At 40.6% G+C, this 23,694-nt stretch overlaps 1 protein-coding gene across 6 annotated transcripts in view; it reads right to left on the bottom strand.

Annotated features, from left to right (window-relative positions):
• Positions 1-23,694, bottom strand: part of MAP4K3 (mitogen-activated protein kinase kinase kinase kinase 3) — a 185,355-nt gene that overhangs the window by 96,420 nt on the left and 65,241 nt on the right. For all 6 annotated transcript variants that reach the window (XM_072140746.1, XM_072140747.1, XM_072140750.1 and 3 more), the window contains exons 3-5: positions 12,670-12,760; positions 8,210-8,274; positions 6,317-6,372 (exon numbers count right to left, since the gene is read on the bottom strand). In XM_072140746.1, coding sequence (XP_071996847.1) covers positions 6,317-6,372; positions 8,210-8,274; positions 12,670-12,760 — 212 coding nt within the window. The remainder of the gene's footprint in view (positions 1-6,316; positions 6,373-8,209; positions 8,275-12,669; positions 12,761-23,694) is intronic.

Raw genomic sequence — 23,694 nt, 5'->3', positions numbered from 1 at the left:
GTCTAATATAAGACTATGTGGTAGATTATACAATCATGTGCTCACCTTGTCGCACATTGAATGTGCATGTAGAAGTAGTCGGGACTCACTTCCTTTTCTACCTTGAACAGTCCAGGGATAGACAGGTCGATGCTCTGAATGCTCTGAACTCCCGGCAGCAGCGAGTGGAAGTCACGCTCAAAATGATTTCAATTTGTGATATAGTATTGAAGTAAATATGGATTTATTGTAGTCTACACGTTTCGGTCCGGGAAACTGACTTTCGTCAACATGCCTGAAATCGTTTTGAACACGACTTCCAATCGCTCCTGCCGGGAGTTCAGAGCATCTGCTGATCACTCCAGAATGTTATAAAGAGTGATCAGCTTAACAGCAATTAATTGCCAAGTCAATATTTGCCTAGAAAATTAACCTTTTTCCCTCAAAACATATTTCAACTTCATTGCAGGCCTGCCTTAAAAGGAGCAGCTAACAGTGATTGCTCCAGTAACACAAGTGTGGGTATTGATGAGGACAGGGCTGGAGATCAATCTGTCATCTGTTAGTAAGAATGACACCACTGGACACTTTAAAAAGGAGGCTGGTGCTTAGCATCATTGTTTCTCTTCTCTTAACCATGGTTATCTCTTAAGAAACACGTCCAGTCATTATTGCACTGCACAAAAATGACCTAACAGGGAAGAGTATCGCAGCTAGTAAGATTGCACCTCAGTCACCAATCTATCGCATCTTCAAGGAATTCAAGGAAAGAAGTTTCATTGTTGCCAAAAAGGCTCCAGGGCGCCCAAGGAGGACCAGCAAGCGCAAGGACGTCGCTAAAAAGTGTTTAAGATTCGGGATCGGGCTACCAGCAGAGCAGAGCTTGCTCAGGAATGGCAGCAGGCAGGTGTGAGTGCATCTGCACGAGCTATGAAGCGGAGACTCTTGTAGGAAGGCCTGGTGTCAAGGAGGGCAGCAAAGAAGCCACTTCTCTCCAGAAAAAAACATCTGGGACAGACTGATATTCTGCAAAAGGTACATGGAGTGGACTGCTGAGGATTGGGGTAAAGTCATTTTCTCTGATGAATCCCCTTTCCGATTGTTTGGAGCATCTGGTAAACAGCTTGTTCACAGAAGACAAAGTGATCGATACCACCAGTCTTGTCTCATGCCAACTGTACAGCATCCTGCAACCATTCATGTGTGGGGCGGCTTCTCAGCCAAGGGAACCGGCTCTCTCACAGTCTTGCCTAAAAACACATCCGTGAATAAAGAATGGTACCAGAATGTCCTCCAAGAGCAACTTCTCCCAACCGTCCAAGAGCAGTTTGGTGATCAACAATACCTTTTCCAGCATGATGGAGCACCTTGCCATAAAGCCAAGGTGATAACTAAATGGCTCAGGGAACAAAACATAGAGATTTTGGGTCCATGGCCTGGAATCTCCCCAGATCTTAATCCCATTGAGAACTCGTGGTCAATCATCAAGAGACTGGTGGACAAACAAAAACCAACAACTTTTGACAAAATGCAAGCATTGATTGTGCAAGAATGGACGGCTATCAGTCAGGATTTGGTCCAGAAGTTGATTGAGAGCAACCAGGGAGAATTTCAGAGGTCCTGAAGAAGAAGGGTCAACACTGCAAATATTGACTTCCTGCACTAAGCCATTCCAACTGTGAATAAAAGCTTTTGTTACTCTATATAATATGATTGCACTTATATTTCTGTATGTGATAAAAACATCTGACAACCACACATAAAAACCAGAGGGCAACAGATCATGTGAAAATATAATATTTGTGTCATTCTCAAAACTTTTGGTCATGACTGTAGTTTGGGCACTCTGTCTCCAAAAGGTTCGCCATCACTGGGCTAGGTCATCATTATCAGTTTGTTGATGCCCCATTCTCGATGTAGTGCAGGGGTCTCAAACTCAATTTACCTGGGGGCCGTTGGAGGTAGATTCTGGGTAAGGCTGGGCCGCATCAAGTTTTCCACACAAAATGCGCTTACAAAATATCATTATTCAGATTCAAATGTCACGGCGTCTCCCAGCGCAAGGAAAGCCCCAAGCTGGGAGACGTGTTTTCTCTATGAACGGTCCTGTGCACCGAGGGGTCCCAAGCTCCTACCGCACTGAGCCCAGTCAGGGACACTCCATCCGACCCCCCCCCCCCCACCCGGTACTTGCCTCCCCGTGTCCCTCCCATCGAAGAAGATGAAGTCGCCGCTCTGACCTGCACCAAGCGCGTTCAGAGCGGCGACTTCATCTTCTTCAAGTACCGGAGGGAAGGGGATTAACCGGTTACGGGCCCTTTCTTGTTTTTTCATGTCCATTTTTCACTCCCCACCTTCAAAAAACTATAACTTTTTTATTTTTACACGTAAAGAGCTGTGTGATGGATTGTTTTCTGCGTAACAAATTGCACTTCATAGTGATGGTATTAAATATTCCATGCCATGTACTCGGAAGCGGGAAAAAAATTCCAAATGCAATGAAAATGCATTTGCGCCATTTTCTTGTGGGCTTGGATATTACGTCTTTCACTGAGCGCCCCAAATGACATGTCTACTTTATTTTTTGGGTCGGTACGATTAAGGGGATACCAAATTTGTATAGGTTTTATAATGTTTTCATACATTTACAAAAATTAAAACCTACTGTACAAAAATATTTTTTTTTATTTTGCCAAATTCTGGCGCTAATAACTTTTTCATACTTTGGTGTACGGAGCTGTGGGTGCTGTCATTTTTTGCGAAATTTGATAATATGTTCAATGATATCATTTTTAGGACTGTACAACCTTTTGATCACTTTTTATAGATTTTTTTATATTTTTCAAAATGGCAAAAAAGTGCCATTTTCGAATTTGGGCGCTATTTTCCGTAACGGGGTTAAACGCACTGAAAAACCGTCATCATATTTTGATAGATCGGGCATTTTCGGACGCGTCGATACCTGATATGTTTATGATTTTTACTGTTTATTTATATTTATGTCAGTTCTAGGGAAAGGGGGGTGATTTGAAATTTTAGGTTTTTTTATTATTATTATTTTTTTAACTTTTTTTTATTTTTATTTATACTATTTTTCAGACTCCCTAGGGTACTTTAACCCTAGGTTGTCTGATCGATCCTATCATATACTGCCATACTACAGTATGGCAGTATATGGAGATTTTCCTCCTCATTCATTACAATGTGCTATCAGCACATTGTAATGAAGGGGTTAAAACGAAATAGCCTCGGGTCTTCGGAAGACCTGAGGCTACCATGGAGACGGATCTCCGCCCCCCGATGACGTCACGGGGAGCGGCGATCCCAGGTAAGATGGCGGCGCCCATGCGCCGCTATCTTTTTGAGGCTGCCGGCAGCTTTGTCGGCAGCCATCGCTGTGAAAGCACCCGCGATCGGTGCTAGCACCGATCGCGGGTGTTACCGGTAAGCCTTTGCTGCAATATGCAGAAAAGACTTACCGGCTATGGAGAGGGCTCAGCCCGTGAGCCCTCTCCATGCAGCGCGACCAGGTGGGGGCCGCAAAATATTGTCCCGCGGGCCGCAGTTGGCCCGCGGGCCGCGAGTTTGAGACCCCTGATGTAGTGGCTGGACAGAGTTACTGCCGCAGCTTAATGGGGGCTAAGCTGCAGTAACACAGCTAGCCCACTACACGGAGAATGGAGCTGTTCTTCAGACTCTATTATCTGTGTTGATTTCTGCACAGCCAGTATACACTGATCAATATCAGTTATCCTCCCATCCTACCCTATGGATAAGACCTACCAAGGGCAATCAGATTGCAAATGTCTTTTCAGACTTTGGATCTCCACATTCCTCTCAGTCCTCCCCCATCCCCTTGGCTGATCTTGAATGACAATCCTACAAAGTACGACACCATGCAAATATGTGAATCCCACAATGGACAGCGACTAATGTGAATATAACCTTTGTACTACGTTATCGACCAAGTTGGCCCCGTAGAAAGAAGGTTAATATATTTGTTTTTTGCTTTAGGGCCCATTCAACTTTCCATGTCCTTTGAAGGGATCATTTTAATGGATTTATTCTTTATTTTCAGGGGGATTTACTTAATGCTGTGATACACTGACTGCGGTGTAGGATGCAGTTTTCCGCTTTTTCTGGTTGTACTGGTTATCTGTGGTTTGTATGTAACACTTTCTCTCAGGATGAGGTTTCCAAGCCAAGTACTTATAGTAGTGTTTACATAAGCCGCTCTCATCTCATCACAATGACAAAGCAAACCATTTTTAAGTCTGAATGTAGATGGATTTAGCTACAGTTTCGGATTGTTAAAGCAGCATGGCAGTGAAGTGTTAATGTGGATATAGGGCTGTGTTGGGTGTGGAGGGGTCCGCAGCGCACAGGTTTCAGGATGCTGCATTGTCATTGCTGTGAATGCTATGACAGGTGACACGGATGTGAATATCAGGATGCAGCTGCATGAACAAAACATAGAAGTAACAAGTGCAGCCTGGGCAATAAACACATTTATCTCCAAGAACTACACACTATATAATAGAAGGGTCACTAGAGGGGGTTGTATTATTATGACATAGTAGCATATTGTAGAACTGTAAAAAGGCTGAGAATTTCCAGCACTAGTAAAGTAGGGCAAATAGGTAAAATTGCATAAATCAATAACAAAGCTCATAATAGAAAACTTTATGATGTACTTTATAAAATAAAACCCCATGTCCTATTTCCTCTGCCTATATCCCTGGTTATAGCAGTTTCTGTAAGGGTACATGCACACTAATGTGTGGTTGCCCCGCCGTAGTTCGGGCGAGCACATGTCGGGGAGCTGGAGAGAAGGAAGGATGAGTGCTGTTCTTCATAGGAAATAGTGCCGCACGGCTGTTCTTACGGCCTAAGATAGAGCACCATATGGCAAGCTCACTCTGTTCTCACCTTACCGCGCCCAGCGCCATAGGTATCTTTTGGGACGTATATCTGGCTATACGTATAGCCAGATATATGTCTCCACACGGCCCGTGAGAATGGTGCCTAAATCAGCTTTCTGCCCTGTATCCACATATAAGATCTCCAAAACAATATGTAAATGAACTGAAAAGAGCTGAGATGGGTCAGGTTGAGAGGCTCTATTGTTAGTAGTTTGGTATTTAGACCCGCACTTATTTAAGATAAGAATGTCATTTTTAAAATGTCATTGTTTTTGTGGCTTGTGGTTCTGTGACCTACATAACTGGAGGAAAAAAAGATTGAAATGAGATTTTTAGTTGCGGCTCATACTCCGAACTGTGGGGGACATTTATCAGGGCTTGTATGCCAGTTTTCTGGCTGGCAGCGAAGTGGACTGGTGGGGGTGTTCCTGCCCTGATCTTGCCCTGTTTAAGCCTGGCTATAATAGTGAGATTCAATTGTACGCCAGCACATCCGGTTACAAAGCAAAAAGTGACCCTTGTCAGCTCATTTGCATATGATTTTGCAGGTTTTTTTTAGTTCCCTTGCCCATGAACTATTTTATTTTATGAGTCTATAGAATTTTGACTCATCGATAACCTACTGCGCTATAAACATGCCAGATCTTCTTCATGGTCCATTGATCAGAGGCAATGAAATTGCAGCATGCAATGCTGTCCTTCCAGTTGTGGGTGAAACTGACCCATTGAAGTCAATAGTTGTGTGAAAAAAATACAGATGGGACTCGGTTTTCGTGTGGTCAGTTTTTTGTGCACATATTTCAAGGAAGTAGCTTAAGGTGTGAAAATCTGACAACTTGGATGACACTAGGAATACAAAAATGAAGTTTGGATAGCAACAGGACAACACTAGGACCAAACCCCAATCACCACTCCACACTTGATTTGTGGGGAACTGGCTTTATTGGTAAAGGGGAAGGTTTAAAAAAAAAAGGGAAAAAAAAAAAAAACTTATTGAGTATGCTGGTTTACGTAAGTTTAACCCTTTAAATCCCTATACATTGCCTTCCTGTCCAGAAGAGCGATATGTTCAATTTATTAAACCAAAGTGTATATATTATATATAAATTACTTAAAGCTTATTCAGTAACCGTCATTCCTACAAATTTTAAGTACTAGAAAAATCCAGCAGCTCTCAGTGCGTGTCCTTGGTAACCATTATACAAGTAAATCAGCAGAGTGCACAGTACGAGAGGTTAGCAGTGGGATGTTATGGAAGGTTACGCTGCCTCCTCGCACAGTGACAGGATGCAATTTGCCTTTAGAACATTGATGTTAAACACGGTGTACTTGCAGGATTGAATTCTTAGGACAGAAAAACCTCCAAGGTTACTTGTGACTCACAAAACCCATCACACATCTGACAGCTCAAGTACCTGCAGCGTTTCCCGGGAAACATATGCGATCTGTTGTTCTGAGAGCGGCCCGGTAACTGTGCGGGGAGAGAAGAAACCGTTACCTTGTATTATCCAGTAATGTATGGTAAGTATACACAGACGGGCGATACATAGCACATGTACAATCCTGCACACTCACGGAGAGGGACAAGACACTGCTTTTTACTTGCTTGCTGCATTTTTATATGATACATACAGTGCAACAAACCATATAAAATTTGTGATATGCAAGAATTTTTTTTTTTTTCTCGAGACGCTGGTACAGGCATCAAATAAAAAGAACCTAAAGGAAACCCATGTCCTTCTGGGGATGAATGACATGTATTGTAAGAGGTCTATTATTATATAAAGTAGTAATAGTGTAAATTGTACGTGTTGTGAACGAGTTTGTTGACTAATCAGTATTCTGATTTAAAAAAAAGGAAGCGAAAGTGGAGGATTATCCTCAGCTAGGATATCTTTCCCAGAGGTTATATGCAGATAAAGGTATGACACTCCCAGGCCACAAACAGTGTATGTTATCAGCGTGTAATCCATAGTCCAGCCATATGTCTGCAGAAGTCTTTGGGGCACATATACGGTAATTTTTTATTTCACTTGGCTTTTTTTTTTAGACCTTTTAGTTGAATGTGCCTGATCCCTGATGTAGACGCTGCAACTTTTTCCAAAAGTCGCTCTTGCCAGCCTTAGGAAATAGCTTAGCACTGTATGCAGCTTTTTGGTTTTTTTTTTTTTTTACTTTTGTTCAAAAAGGTAAAAAATTAATTAACCCCCTAAGGACGCAGGGTATTTTCGCTAATTTCTCGCTCTCCATCTTCAAAAATCCATAACTTTTTCATTTTTCCGTGTACAGACCTGTGTGAGGGCTTATTTTGTGCATAACAAATTTTACTTTCCCATGATGTTATTTATTATTCCATGCCGTGTACTGGGAAGCCGCAAAAAATTCCAAATGTGGAAAAATTGAAAAAAACTGCATGTGCGTCATGTTCTTGTGGGCTCCGTTTTTACGACTTTCACTCTGCGCTCCAAATAACACCTCTACTTTATTCTTTGGTTCGGTACGATCGCGGTGATACCAAATTTATACAGGTTTTATTGCGTTTTAATACATTTTCAAAAATTAAACGAATGTGTACAAAAAAGAAAAAAAATGTTTTGCCATCTTCTGACGCGAATAACTTTTTCATACTTTGGCGCATGGAGCTGTGTGAGGTGTCATTTTTTGCAAAATGAGCCGACGTTCTCATTGCTACCGTTTTGAGGACTGTGCGACATTTTGATCATTTTTTAGGTCATCTAAAAAGGTGTAAAAGTCGCGTTTTGGACATTTGGGCGCCATTTGCCGTTCCGGAGGTCACTGCCGTCAATAACAGTTTTTATATTTTGATAGATCGGGCATTTTGGGACGCGGCGATACCTAATGTGTCTGTGATTTTTACTATTTATTATATTTTATATCAGTTCTAGGGAAAGGGGGGTGATTTGAACTTTTAATATTTTATTATTTTTTTACATTTTTTAAACTTTTTTTTTTCTTTTTTTTCCCACTATTTCTTAGACCCTCTAGGGTACATTAACCCTAGATGGTCTGATCGCTCCTGCCATATACTGCAATACTACTGTATCGCAGTATATGGCATTTCTGCTCACTATACATTACAATCATTGTAGTTTTTATTCAGGAGTCAGAACAATGCAATAACGGCAGTCTGTATTTTCTGTACAGAGAGCCGGCATGCAGGGAGAAATCCAATGTCACAATAGATGCATTCGATGCCAAAAATACTCTTAGAAAAAAAGATAGGATCCGTCCTGGTGTTAGTTTCCAACTGGCATTTATGTCAGATCAATATGGAAAAGATTCCTTACCATGGTAGATATCTTGTAAGGAGCCTCCACCACAAAATTCCATGCAAATCCAAAGCTTATCACGCCTAAAGGAAAATAAAAAACAAATATGAAGAACTGAATAAAATTAATAAACTCAGAGGTTTGCACAGGATTAAATAACAAAAATTCTGCTTAGTTCTGGAATTTGTATTTACCGTAAGTGAATGAGACAGAGCTACAATACTGCACCCATTCTGCGGACTGGTGTGGGGCTGGTTTTCCTTTAATTCAGTAACTATGCTCTCCAGCTTCTGCTGTTCCCACTCAGAAATTGTTAGAAATAAATCTCTTTAAACCAGATCATATTGTGAGTGTTTTAGATTATTTTATTTTTGAAAAACAGTGAAATATTTCAGGACACATATGTACTTTATCATGTGAAAAGTCACAGCGACAGTAGATAGTCACCCCCCACCATAGAAAGACTTCAAGTGATATCAAACATTAGCTGTATGATCACTAGAACTCATCAATCAATATTTAGCAATTTTTTCAAGAGGCAACAAAATATATAATATAGGGTTGGGTAAAAAGGGGTGTTACATTGTATTTAGAAACACAATGCAAACACCTGGGGTTCAGCTCGACCACACATGCGTCTCTATTGTATACGCATGTGGGATATGTGATCGGGCCAAGCCCTGCTCCCGGGTGTTTGCATTTCTAAACACAATATAAACGCCCCGTGTGACTGCACCCCAACACTGCTAGATGGTAGCAGTCATGATGAGAAAACTTTAGCCGTAAGTTAAATTAAATGATGTACAGGGAACCTGTAGACATCATGATACACAGCTAGAGGAAAAGATTTTGTACAACTTATTAATTATTTTATATTTTTATATTAATTATTAATAATTATTTTATTAATTAAAATTTCAGCTCCTTCTTATTTTAGAAGTCCAGTGAGCAGTGTGGGACAGTGTGACTAGCAGCACTCTCCGTGCGCAGGATGGACATTGCGCTTCTAAACACAATGTAAACACAAGGAAATTGGTCAAATTTACAATCAATGATGAGACTGCCTATTGGGCTCCTAGACGTGGAATGATCAGAGATATAAATGAATAATGTACAATCTGCTCAGCTCCTCCTGCTCTATAACACACTGCCTGCAGATAAGTTGCTACACTATTTCTAATTTTCTAAAACCATCCTGCTCTAGTCACATTTAAAGGGACCGGCAGAGAGTCGAGTAGAAGCTCTCATCATCGGTCTTATAGACTTGTGATACAAAAGAACAAAAGAAGTCCCCCCCCACCAGTCATATGGACCTATTCCCTAAGTGGGAAACCGCATTTACTAAAGTAGTATACAGTATGCTCCTAAGCTCCACCTAGTGGTGACTTTTCAAAATTAGGTAAAACATACCTTTCCTGTTTAAATATTATATATATATATATTATATATATATATTATATATTTTTCCTTTCCCACAGAAAACTATGACCATGGCAATCTACACCCTTTAGGACAGTTCGTCTGACAGAAACTGCAGCTTTTTCAAAAATTGAGGAAATTGGTTGAATGCCTAATAATGCTTCAAACTTTTTGCTGACCTTTCAACTATGATTTTTCACTTATTGGAAGCAACCTGAACATCAATAAATGTTTTTGTGAATGCTGATAAAGCTGAAAATGCTCATAAATGTCATATTTAAAAGACGTAAACCCTTTCAGGCTTGAAAGAAGAAAACAAGACTGAAATGGATGAGATCACTGATGCAGATGTGTCAGTGCTCAGAGCTTTTGATGCAGTCTTTACAATGGCAGCTATTTCCAGATTGTTTACCCAGCATGCACCAGGAGCACAGATCATTTTACTGCTGATATTACAGCCGGGCTGGTTTGCCTTAAGCGCTAACTTTGCAGGTCGTTACAAATGGAGAAAAAGGCAATTGGTGTTTTGCATATTTGTTTGGTTTCTGTTCCACCATCTGGAAAGACATTTGTTGTGATTTATGGAATGTGAAATATTTCATGTTGTCTCCAGCCACGAACAGACACTCACAGGAGATACAGTGCTGAAAATGTTTACTAGATTCAAACTTATGAAATATATGATGCATAACCTATGCATTGTAATGGATGCTAAATTTATACAGGTTTTATAATGTTTTCATACATTTACAAAAATTTAAATCTCCTGTACAAAAATATTCTAGCCCTAAAAACTTTTAATTAAACTTCAGTGTACGGAGCTGTGTGTGTTATCATTTTTTGTGAGATGAGATGCCTTTTTAATGTTACCATTTTTTATTTTTACATTTACTTTTATTAAAATTTTTTTTATGTTGCAAAATGGCAAAAAAGGGGTTTTCGCCTTTGGGCACTATTTTCTGTTACAGGATTAAATAACAGTTGTTATATTTTGGTAGGTCAGACATTTTGGGATGGTGATGCATAACATGTTTATGATTTTTACTGTTTATTTTTATATCAAGTGTAGGGAATTGGACTTGTTTTTTTTTTTTATTATTTTTACTCATTTATTTATTTAAAAAAATATTTATTTATTATTTTGTTCTATTTTTCAGACCCCCTAGATCTGTGGTGGCGAACCTATGAAGCTCTGAACCCTCTTAGTGGGATATCTGATTATTACCCCAGCACAGAATTGGCCAGACAGGACTTAAGGGATCTTCCTGCAGGCCCAGGAAGCTCAGGACGCACTCAACGTTATTTTAAAGTGAATCATCCAGGTCTACCTCAGACTGCAGGAAGATATGGTGTGGATAGAGTCAGATTATCATTGGAGCTATTGAAGCTCCTGTTTTTGGCCCCACAATTCTTCCTGTTCAGGGGATTGTCAAGGGAAGCTTCAATGGTAATCCGAATTTTTCCTCCTTCTGTCCACAATATTGGTGTTCTCAGGAATGTTGAAAGCTGTGCTCTAGCACAGAGCAAGAAGATTGCAATAAGTTACTGCTAGAATTGCTGTGTCGGCACTTTGCAATAAATACAGGCGGTCCCCTACTTAAGAACACTCGACTTACATACGACCCATAGTTACAAACGGACCTCTGGATATTGGTAATTTCTTGTACTTTAGTCCTAGGCTACAATAAACAGCTGAAACAGTTATCAAATGTGTCTGTAATGAAGCTTTAGTGTTAATATTGATTCTTATGACAACCCAACATTTTTAAAATCCAATTGTCACAGAGACCAAAAAAGTTCTGGCTGGGATTACAATGATAAAATATACAGTTCCGACTTACATACAAACTCAACTTAAGAACAAACCTACAGACCCTATCTTGTATGTAACCCGGGGACTGCCTGTAATTGGGTCTGGGTTGCAGTTTGGGCACTCGGTCTCTAAAAATGTTCGCCTTCACTGCCCTAGGGTACTTAACCCCTAGGTTGTCTGATCGCTCCTACCATATACTGCCATACTACAATATGGCAGTATATGGGGATTTTACAGACCATTTATGTCCACAAATGGCCAGAAAAAATACAGCCTTGGGTCTTACAAAGACCTGAAATTGTCATGGAGAAAGATCATTGCTTCTGGTGACGATGCAGGGTGCGATGATCGAAGCCAATATGGTAAGTAATGCGAAAATGGCTTTTAATCGCCACTGGTAGCTTTGCAATGTGCAGTATACACCCACAGGCTGAGCCCTCTTTATACCTTTTAGTTTGTCGCTCTGTCGTGTCAAAAAGCTGAGTTTGTTTTTTGCAATGTATTGTAAAAGTCCAAAATAGCTATTAAGGGGCAGTCTATAGACAATTTGTGTATTGATAAAATAGTCAGTGGTGCAGAGGGCTAGTAAGGCATAAGCTACCTATGCTATTTGCCCATGGAGCCCAAAAGCTACTAAGCCCCAGTCACAATATTTAGCTATATGGACAGGAAAAACTTTTTGTTATATTTTATCATTCTGAAAGATAACGGAAGATTGGAAGCTCGTGATTGGTTCAGATAAAACTTTGTCCAGGGATGATGTGCAAAACCAGTTTTATAGTTGTCAAATATCAAGTAAAGGTCTCTAAAACAGCATGTACACCTAGCCGAGCCGAACGTGAAAGAGAACTGGGTAATAAGGGCTTATAGCCCTCAGCGGTGCTCTAACTTAACAGTCTGGGGTCATAGTAAATGTAACTCAAAAAGTGCAGTGCAGAGGTCCCAGCTTAAATCTGCCTCCTCCCACTAGAAAAATCGTTCCCCAAACGTTTTCTGCCTTTGTCTATGTCGGCTCCACTGACTGTGTGTGGTCTTGCCCAATGCGGGGTGCGTGACATGGTGATAAGATCTTCAGTTTCCCCTCACAGTGTTCATCTCCTAACATATGTAAAACTGAGATACACCACTATTAAGCCACAAAGTTGTCCCAATCACCATTAGGCATTCTTGTATAGTGTTTGGTATACTATTTAATGTATGATTCTGTACAAATCCTTTTAAAGAATTGACATAGCAAATACTCAACCTCAGATAGCTGCCAAAGTAAGCCACAATGTTCGTATGTTTGCAGTCCTTCATCATAATGATCTCCTGCTGGACCACCGCAAAGTCTTCACCTACAAAAAAGGTTGAGCACAAGTTAATCAATCAGTCGATATACGAACAATCTGATTTCATTAATAAAAATCCCTATATAAATCATACACATACACAAACAAAGGGGCTCAATAGGTAAAGCCAAGTAGATGCAATAAATTACATTCCTCTTCTTCCAAATCTCAAGGGGAGAGGTAAATAATAACTTTTCTATATTAATAAAAAGGTTATTTGTTCGTGGATTTATACTTCACAGTACATAATATAATTAACGTGTTATCCATTAAAAGGAGCAATTCATAAAAAAAGACACAAAAATGATTAAATATTTTGTACAAAGAAGAAAAAATGTAAAAATGAAAGATAGTGTAAAACAATGAGCTGCAGAGTGAACCAACATTGTCTGTGCTGCCAATCAGGACCAGAAGCTCATTGCTGCGGCGGGATCTTTACTTCATACATCAACCATAAACTTTTCAATGTCAGCTGCAAAAACTTGTTCAACTTTTAGAACAAGAAAGTGGTGGAAATATATAAGTTCCATACAGTATAACGGGCTACGCTACATAGAAAATCCAATACAGGCAGTCCCCAGGTTATGTACAAGATGGGTTCTGTAGGTTTGTTCATAAAGGGTTTTTCCCATCTCAATCCCCTAGTGTTGTTAACACAATAAAGATAATTTTAACGCTTTACTTTACAATTTTTCTGTTTTATTGCTGTTTTATCTCCTATCACCCCCAAGGCTGCTCAGTGCAAAATTCCCGGGTGTGGGCGGGGGCTCTCTGAGCAGACACATTATGATCCATCTAGTTCTATGAGCTGACAATGTGGTTAGATTATCGGGGTACAGGTGTATATACACTTTCATCTGGCTTCTGACATTGTACTTACACACTGACACATAGAAGGAGAGATGAGACAGATCAGAGAAGGATGAGATGCATGAGATGCCTATTACACAGAGGCTGACAGACTTTTACACTGTCATCTCTGCTACATCTCTGTTCTCACAGATATGTGCCTGTCTCCCCCTTCCCCAGGATCACTTATCTGCCTGGAGTTTATAGCTTGCAGCTTCTCTCTGTTCTCTGTGTTTGCTGGCACAGGGCAGGGCTACAGGCACAGAGCAGAGAGAGACAAAAATCTCAGCAGCATGGAGTCACACAGGAATCCAAGATTGTGGCCACCCGACCCAAAGTCAGAAGCTACAGGGTCACGTCTAGGGGCAACTTAAATTGTGTACACCAGGATTGATAGGAGAGCAAAAAAAACTATTCAACCGGTCCCTGAGTACATATAAGAAACTTGTCTTCATGGGAATACCCCTTTAAGTTGAATTTGTATGTAACTCGGAACTGTATATTTTATAATTGGACCCCCGTCCAAATTTTTTTTGGTCTCTGTGACAATTGGATTTTAAAAATGTAGGATTTTCATAAGAACCAGGATTAACAAGATGGCTTAATTGCAGACACCTTTTATAACTGTTAGAGCTGTTTACTGTAGCCTTAGGCTAAAGTACAGTAAATTACCAACATCCAGAGTTCCCTTTGTCTGTAAGTCGGGTGTAAGTAAGGGACCGCCTGTACATAGGTTACACTTTTCTTAGAATAGAATATGTACTAGGAGGTTAGAGGGTTGGTGATGTTCCAAACCCTTTAAGGAATGCAAGGTTAATTTGCTATTCCCTCAACGCACGGCCTGTCAAGCACAGTATTTTCTGACACCAACCCTCATTAGATATGTTCGATCTGTAACGGCTATATATCAGGCCAGAAGCCAGGACAGGCAGCGTATATATATATAACTGATACACGGACATGGGGTTTCATTATCGCGATAAAGGAACATTGCAGGTTAAATTTATATATTAAATTGCCTTAAAGGGGTATTTCAGGAATAAGCATAATTCATATACAAATGGGTACTCAAAATATAAGCTAATGTGTAATTAGTTGTTATTTAAAATTTTGCTCCCATTAGCAAAAAATGCTGATGACATACACTGCAATGAAGAATTAAAATGCTACCGGCCCTTTAACCAGTCCGTTAATTTCCTCCGCGCAGTCCGGACAGGACAGAAGATGGCCGCTGGTCACATGTCCACATCACATGGCCCGCACCTGCCTGGGCAGGTCATGTGATCACCACTACGTTTGGCTGTAGTCAGTTGGTTGCAGTGCATCCAGTATGGCCAGTGTTGTGGTGATGTGCAGGGATGGCAGTTACACATCATTACTATGGTAACAGAGCAAGAAAACCTGTTATATTATCACTGGGAGAAGAGCATAAGAGGGAGGAGGAGTTACTGAGAACTAAAGGATCATGGGACATGTTGTTTCCAGTGGCGGCCATCTTAGTGATAACTCCACCTACTTTAGAGAGGCCATAAATTTTGTAAATCATAAAATCTAACTATTTAAAGGGGTATTCCAGGAATCAGCATAATTCATATACAAGTGGGCACTCAAAATATAAGCTAATGTGTAATTAGTTGTTATTTAAAATTTTGCTCCCCTTAGCAGAAAATGCTGATGACATAGACTGTAATGAAGAATTAAAATGCTACTGGCCCTTTAATCAGTCCGTTAATTTCCTCCGCGCGGTCCGTTGCAGAAAAGAAGATGGCCGCTGGTCACATGTCCACATCACATGTCCTGTACCTGGGCAGGTCATGTGATCACCACTACGTTTGGCTGTAGTCGGTTGGTTGCAGTGCATCCAGTATGGCCAGTGCTGTGGTGATGGCAGTTACACATCATTACTATGGTAACAGAGCAAGAAAACCTGTTACATCATCACTGTTAGCAGAGCATAAGTGGTAGGAGGAGTTACTGAGAACTAAAGGATCTTGGGGCTTGTAGTTTCCAGTGGCGGCCATCTTAGTGATAACTCCACCTACTTTAGAGAGGCCATACATTTTGTAAATCATAAAATCATATTATTTTAGCCCCGTTTTGTGACTAATGACATTGAGTATTGTTGTATTCATTTATTTATATCATCATGGGTTTTTGTGTCAGACATTCATATTCCCGGAATACCCCTTTAAGGGCAAATTAGATACACACAAGTGAATATATGTACAGCTTACAGAGTGTAGATTATAAGCGGAGTACAACAAGTCTAAGCAATTTAATGAAAGTTAATTGTTTTTGCTAAAAGCCTAATGACATGCTACAGGACTGGCTTCTTGGAAGTCATGCTTCATGTTAAGAGGGCTGCCTCGAAAGGTAGCCAAATGATACAATGTTTTCTACACAACACCCAACAAAAGGAAAGGATGGCATCTAACTTAAGGCGCGTGTCTATTCCGCATACAAAAAAAACACATCCATTTTCAGTCCATTTTGTGTAAGCATCCACATTTGTTTTATTTTCATATCCGTATAGAATCTGTTGACCTGTTTTTTATTTCAAGACGGCATATTAAAAAAATGTATGGTTTGCAAAAATTAGATCAGAAAACACCTAATTCTACAGCATCATCTGAGAAAAAACGTACCACACACGGAAGTCAAGTGTTTACCTAGGTTTTGATATTTTGCAGACCCATTGGGGGGGGGGGGGAGAGAATCTACTGTGGCTTGAACGTCCGTTACCTTTTTATTTATCTACAATATCTCCACAGCGAGTGGGCACAGAGAAAAGAGGTGGGGAGTTAGCCGAACCTGCCGTTCAATATACCAGTACCACAACTGGCACACAATCGTGAAAAATCTACCTCTTCCCCTGACTGCTTTTAAAGTCCATGATCCAGAAATGTGAAAAAAATAGAGCATACTCTAAACATCAGACATGTGAATGGGAGTAGATCACAGAACCACAAGCACAATATGGTGTAATATTAAAGATGAGATTCTTGTAGCTTTATCAGAGCTGTCAGAGCAAACCTGTTCTAGTTACTAATGGCAACAAATCAGAATTCAGCTTTTATTTTATAAACTGCTGTGGGCAAATGGAAGCCGAGCTCTGATTGGTTTCCAACATAAACTAGAAAAGTTTAGCTTTTTACACTTCTGATAAAATCACTCCCTTATATGACACCAAAATGTTTCTAGTTACTATAGAAACAGAGATAAAGGCATCTGAAGCGACACAGCCTCTACATTTGACTTCTATAGCTGAGAGGAGGACACTGTGTAAATTGAAGTCTGTTCTGGAGAATAGCTCCCATCCCTTGCATGAGACTGTGGTGGCATTGGGGAGCACATTCAGTGACCGACTGCTTCACCCCAAATGTGAAAGGGAGCGTTATTGTAAGTCATTCCTCCCCGCTGCCATCAGGCTGTTCAACAAACAAGGCCCAAACAGAAGTAACCTGCACCCCCCACCTAACCAGTCCCTGCAAGTCCCATCCACAGACTAAACATCAAACTGACGATCATTCCTTGTCTCTTTTTATCCCTCTTTTCTTTTTGTTCATTTATCCCTAATATTATTGTTGTCATAGTTTGTACTTCACTCTCTGTACCCTCTCTGCTGCTGTAACGCTGTGAATTTCCCCACTGTGGGACTAATAAAGGAATATCTTATCTTATCTTAATAAGAACCTTTCATAGCCTACCAGAGGTGGCTATTAGTTTAATAGGGTAAAATCTGGTGACAAGAGTCCCTTTAAACCAACTTGGTAACATTTTCATACTTGAAACCTATTCTCTGTACTTTAAAGAAAATCTACCATCAAAATCAAGTATGATAAACCAGGAACCTACTCATAGATCCAGGTACCGTGAAATTGGTAATCTTCCTATAATTATTATCCATGGCCTCCTCCCTTCTAAAAGAAAGTTCTACAATTATGCAAATGAGGGATAGGGGCTCTAGGGGGCATTACTAATGGCCCTCCATCCTGAAGCTTCACAAGCTATTAAACTATGCACTTCACCTCCCATTGAAGAATATGGGAAAGGTAGATGTGCCCCTGCACAATGTAACAGCCTGTGAAACTACAGCACAGAAGGGCTCTGGAAACACCCCTACTAGAGGCCTTCTGCCTGGTTATCATGATTTTAAAAGTTTTTTTTAGAAGAAAGGAGGACATGGATAACAAATCTAAGAAGACCATTACAGTCACAGTACCTGGATCTATGAGTATGTGATCCAGGCTTATCCATGCTTGATTTTAATTGTAGATTTTATTTAAAATTAATGCCACTGGATGAACATAACATGGCATCCCTGCCTGCACTACAATTGTTAATTTCAAGGATCCAGACTCATTCCTGAAAAGGACCCGAGCATATGCTTAGGAATATGATTACCCCAGCTCAGAAATGACTTCAAAGCTCTAATCTGTATGAAAGTGACAAGCACATGCTTTTATTGTACCTTATTGTCACAACACATTGAGAACATGCTTGATGGGATGGCACACTTTACATGTCTGGTAAGCCATGGCTTTTGTAGTTTCCGACATCTGTAGGAGGCATGTTGTGTCTGAGAGGCTGCATCACACATACAGAAATCCCTCAATATAGCAACAAATGTCAACGATATTTTTACTAGACTATTTTTATTTATCAAATTTTTGCTGCACTACTGGATCAATGATAGATCATTAGAGAGATGGAATAAAGATTAATCCATTAGAATTCAGGCATTTATACTCTATTCTAAAGTTGATAAAGATATACCAAGTGTACAGACCAGATTAAACTTGGGGACAGAGATTTGTAACATATAACCATTACAATGATTGAATTTAATTAAAAAGAATTACTGGAAGGCCCCATGTAAATGCCCACATATAGTGATGGAGAGCTTTCTGTTATTTTTGTGGCTAGCCAATACTGCCATAGAGGTGTATTATGCACAGCATGGTGAGCATGCCATGTCAGAGCCATGCGGGCGCACTGCAAAAGATCGGGCAGGTCCTACTCCTCAGCAATTTGCGCTGCAGCCGCTCAGCTCCCTATGTAGAGGGGTGAAGAGCACTCATCCCCTCCTTCTCCACCTGGGTCATGGCCCAGTGAGCCCGACACTAATAAATAGCACCATTCTAAGTAGAAACCTCCTTTAAAGTTAATAAAAGTTACATACGGTCCCTAACTAAAAGACAAACGACAGATGGACCTCTAGTTACAGACGGTCCTGTCTGCCAAAGTGAAGCTTTCTGGATGCTTTACTTTAGTCCCAGGCTGCAATGATCAGATGTACAGTGTCTGTAATTAAGTTTTTTTTGATTGTTTCCCAAGGCAGCACAAAATTTTTAAAATCCAAAATTGTCACTGGGACAAAAGAAAAAAAGTTTTGTCTGGAGCAACATTTATAAAATATACAGTTCCGACTTACATACAAATTCAACTTAAAAGGGGATTTCCCACGAACAAAAGCTAGGCCCCATAGGGCCTAACTTTCTGATCAGTGGGGGCCTCGTTTTTCCGTCAGGCCAATGTAGCAGACGGCCGTGACTCCATTAATCTATTTGGAGCCGACAGAGATCGCGGAGTGTGGCCTTCAGCAATTTCCGTAAGCTCCATAGAGATTAATGGATCTGAATGGTCATGTGCCGCCGTCTGCTCCATTATACTGACGGAGCGGCGAGGGGTACTGAGACCCCCACTGATCAGCAAGTTAGGCCCTATCCTGTGGAAAACCCTTTAAGTACAAACCTAAAGAACCTATCTTGTACTTATACTGCCTGTATTGGAATGTGAGCTACTAAAAACTCTGTAATATAGTCCTTATACACATGACATTGAAGTAACAAGTTAACATAACATTCAGGAAATATTTTTATATAACTAACTATTGATTCAGATTGTGAACCTTCACCTGCTTCCATTACATTGCGAGAGAGAGACTCAGAGTAAACAAGGCAACACTATCCAAGCAGCGAGCGTCCTGCGACTGATCTCTCTCGTGTGCATCAGTCTGACCTGACATTACCGCTGATGCCAGAGACATGTGCGCACAGCAAGTCCCCCTGGGCCCCAGCCATCTACTCCTGGAAATGCCATCCTTATATCACAGCACGCAACCCGGGAACAGAAATGACGAGGATACACAAGGGTCACACAGGAACATAATGCTCTGTGATCTATAGTTTGGGGGGAGGGGGTGATTGCTAACCAAATGTTCTGGACAACTGTATGAAATGCTACAATAACCACATCTATTTCACTACTTAATTAGCTTTTTTTGCCTATTTCAGCATACAGGATATATTGGCTATTATATACCGTAATTAGTTTTTACAATTTGCATTTTTCTCCTCCGCAGGTTTTCTCTCCAAATTCTGATTTGGTAAGGACTAGTTGCTATGACGTCTCCCATACACTGTACACAGCAAGAGTAGGTGCTGCTCTTAGCACCCACTAACATGAAACATGCTTCTTGCGCTAGCTTCATATCTAGTTTTTGTCATCCATTATAAGAACAAGGAAGAAGGATTTATCCTTACAATGGAGGACTGCAGCATACCACATCATAAGCTTATGTAATGGATATACCATCTACAATTTAGCTCCTCCCCCTGAAAGAGGAGGAGCAAACATTGGCAGCAGCCAGTGATTAGCTGCTGTCAATGTTCCAGGGGTCCGTTCATATTTGTTCACAGTATAAGCTCAGCAGAGGCTAGGGATGGATGCCATACATGTCACATCTCTCCTCCAGAGCCTCTTATGGCATCTGCTGAGCATATATGGCTTCTTCAGCAGGAAACTGAATGACATATTATAGGAATACTGAGCAGGCTGATGCAAAAGAGATGCCCCTGCCTGCCAACATAAGTCTATGGACATTTTTAGGATAATATATGTGTGAAAAAGACACCATGTGAACCAAGTCTAAGCACCCACAGTCAGTGTCTGTCTCTATAGGTCATTCTACTCAAACACAATGCAATCTCCCCATGCAAATGCACCCAGAATAAACCACTTTTTATTAAGTTTTTAATTTATCAGAAATGTTTTGAGATCTTCTTTTTCCGTTGAAGTTGCCTTTTATGTGTATTTTCCTTTAAGACAATTACAGGTTAGATTGCTTTTAACTGTCTCTGGGAGATCCTGGGTTCTCATAAAGAGTTTCCAATTAGTTTATGTGAAATTGAAGATTTGCTGCAAAGCAAGTGGCGAAAACATAATGAACAACAGCGCAGCAGGGAGCAAGCGACAATCTGTGCCACAAGAAGCGTCGGCTAGAATCAGCCCCCTGCTACGAGGGAGGACGGAGATGTGATCCTTTCATTGCTTTACATCTCCCTCTAACTAGGAGCACTGATCCGGGCTGTTATGCAGAATGTTATCAGGAGATGGCACAGAAGAATCTAGCCCAGAAGATACAGCCTGGCACTGGTGGCTGGATTTATCAGAAACTATTCCTACACAAATTTAAAGGTTTTTTTCAATGCCCGAATAAGGAAAACCTGATAAAATGAGTAGCAAGTTGAGGCGGAAAATAGATGCATATTTGGAAGATAATGAACGAAAAATAAGTTGCCATGAGAACACTGGAGTTGTAGATACATAGAGGACACAGAAAGATGGGCATCTAATTCTCCAGCTAAAATGTCAACATGCATAGCATAGCAAGTAATGCAGGGAAATGTAAGGGAAATTATAATGACACCGATTCAGAAGATTTTTTACAATTAGGTTAGAGATCACAGCAAAAGTAGGTGGAGGTCAGCAAAGTGAACATGGCCCCATAGACCACATATTCTATAAATTCATCAAAATTATTGCACAAACCTGAGACCTGAGTTCTTGGTTGTACAAAAGACTTGTGATGCTCGAAATTTATTAAGACCATTCAAGTGATTTCTTACTTTTATCACTTTACAAAAAGCAGGAGGTGCCAGGGTCACTGCATTCTGACAAATTGTTATACTATATGCTAGGTCTTCTTACTAAATCTATATCAGCTTCAAATTGTGATGAGCATCTGGCCCAGAGATGCTGTAAATTAATAAAGAGCCATGTAGATGTTACTGTGTAGATCTCAGTACTAACACTGCCATATAAAACTCGAGTCTTGGTTAACTGATTCCAATATGCTACAGGATTACATTTATAAGCCAAAGAGGTGATGAATGTATGATTTCTAGGGCTCTGTACACTGGACCCCAGTGATCATGAAACCACATTATGTAGACAGCCTAGTCCCTTTCCACAGAGTTGAATGACTTGGTGTTTCGGTACACATAGGTGATACATAGCAATGACCAAGGGTACCTACCAGAAATGTGCAGGACAATGGGGCAGATTTACTTACCCGGTCCGTTCGCGATCCAGCGGCGTGTTCTCTGCGCTGGATTCAGGTCTGGCCGGGATTCATCAAGGTAGTTCCTCTGCCGTCCACCAGGTGGCGCTGCTGCGCTGAAAAGCATCCAAAGGCCCTGAAATTCACCGAGCCAGACCAAGTGAAGGTAAGCGCGTCCCAAGCGACACTTTTTTTGTTTTAAATGCGGCGGTTTTTCTGAATCCGTCGGGTTTCCGCTCGGCCACGCCCCCCGATTTCCGTCGCGTGCATGCCGGCGCCGATGCGCCACAATCCGATTGTGTGCGCCAAAATCCAGGGGCAATACAGGGAAAAAAAATCGGCGCAAATCGGAAATATTCGGGTAACACATCGAGAAAACGCGAATCGGGCCCTTAGTAAATGACCCTCAATGTATTGGGTCATGTTTTTAAAACTTTTTTGATTAAAGAAGTATGTTTTATTGGATGGTTCTGTATGACATTTTCCTTTGATGATTACCTGCCTTCCACAGCCATCAAATTATGTCCTGTGTACCTGTATCCAATCCGGAAAACTAAGCTTGAGGCTGCGCTAACACGTTTTTTTGCGTTAACTGCTGCATTTTCAAACATCACAAAGGCTACGAAGAGGAGATTTTCCTAATTACATTGCTGTCAACAATGCGTTTACAGAACGTATGCGTGTATGCATGTGTTATCAAAGGGTTAACAAATGCATGCGTGATGCGTTCATGGAATGTGTGAATGCAGCCTAAAAGTGGAGTATTAGAGAAGGATGGTGAGCGGTTTCCTTACTATGAGAGGATTTCACAATCTTTAAAGGGGTTGGCCATGTTTTTGTGATATGTGTGTAAATGTTGAGGGAGCAGGATATTAGGTAAATTACCAATATACATCTATTTAGAGTGCAGTCACACGTTCACAATTAGTTTTGAGGTGGTTTTAGGTGCAGTTTTGTCAATTTCACATTTGAAAGACATGAACTGAATGAGTGAATTTGATTTTGAAGGAGAAAGCTGTTCCACAAATGTCATTCACCTGTTGATTTGATGTCTTTCACTTATTTTAACAAGTAATAACACCTAAAACCACCACAAAACTAATTGCGATGCAATTTTAACTGCAACGTGTGACCGTACCGTAAGGGTGATGGCACACATGGAGTTTTGAACGCTTTTTTGGGCCGTTTTTAAGCTGTCCGTCAAAAACCGCATGCGGTTTTTGAAAAAGCATCTGTTTTTGACCAGTTTGAATTAAGATAATTGGTCAAACCTGTCAAAAATGCATGCAATTTTTGACGGACAGCTTAAAAACGGCCCAAAAACGTGTTCAAAACGTCACGTGTGCCATCACCATAAGGTGATGGTGTTTTTGACAAGTTTTACCAATTATCAACGCATGCGTTTTTGGACGGACTGCTTAAAAACAGACCAAAAATAGGTTCAAAACGCAATGTGTGGCATCACCCTTAAAGTTCTGCAATACTTTGTAAAGTGAAAGCTCCTGGTTTTACCTTATCAGCCAGACATTCCTGACCATAAAATAGCCACAGATGGAGGATCAAGTGATCACCATCTGTCCATGAACAATAGCCCTGTCCGGACCTTAATCTTATATTCATGAATACTATCATGAGGTTGCTCATGAACGGATAAGATCACATGACCCTCCATCAGCGCCCATTTTATGGTCCGGCATCACTGTCTGATGGGGGAAAAGTACAAGAGACTTCACTTTACATATCAAGA

This window comes from Engystomops pustulosus, chromosome 3 (genome assembly GCF_040894005.1).
Source record: "Engystomops pustulosus chromosome 3, aEngPut4.maternal, whole genome shotgun sequence".
Classification (NCBI taxonomy): domain Eukaryota; kingdom Metazoa; phylum Chordata; class Amphibia; order Anura; family Leptodactylidae; genus Engystomops; species Engystomops pustulosus.
The sequence above is the reverse complement of the archived record's forward strand: the minus strand, read 5'-3'. Positions and strand labels throughout refer to the sequence as shown.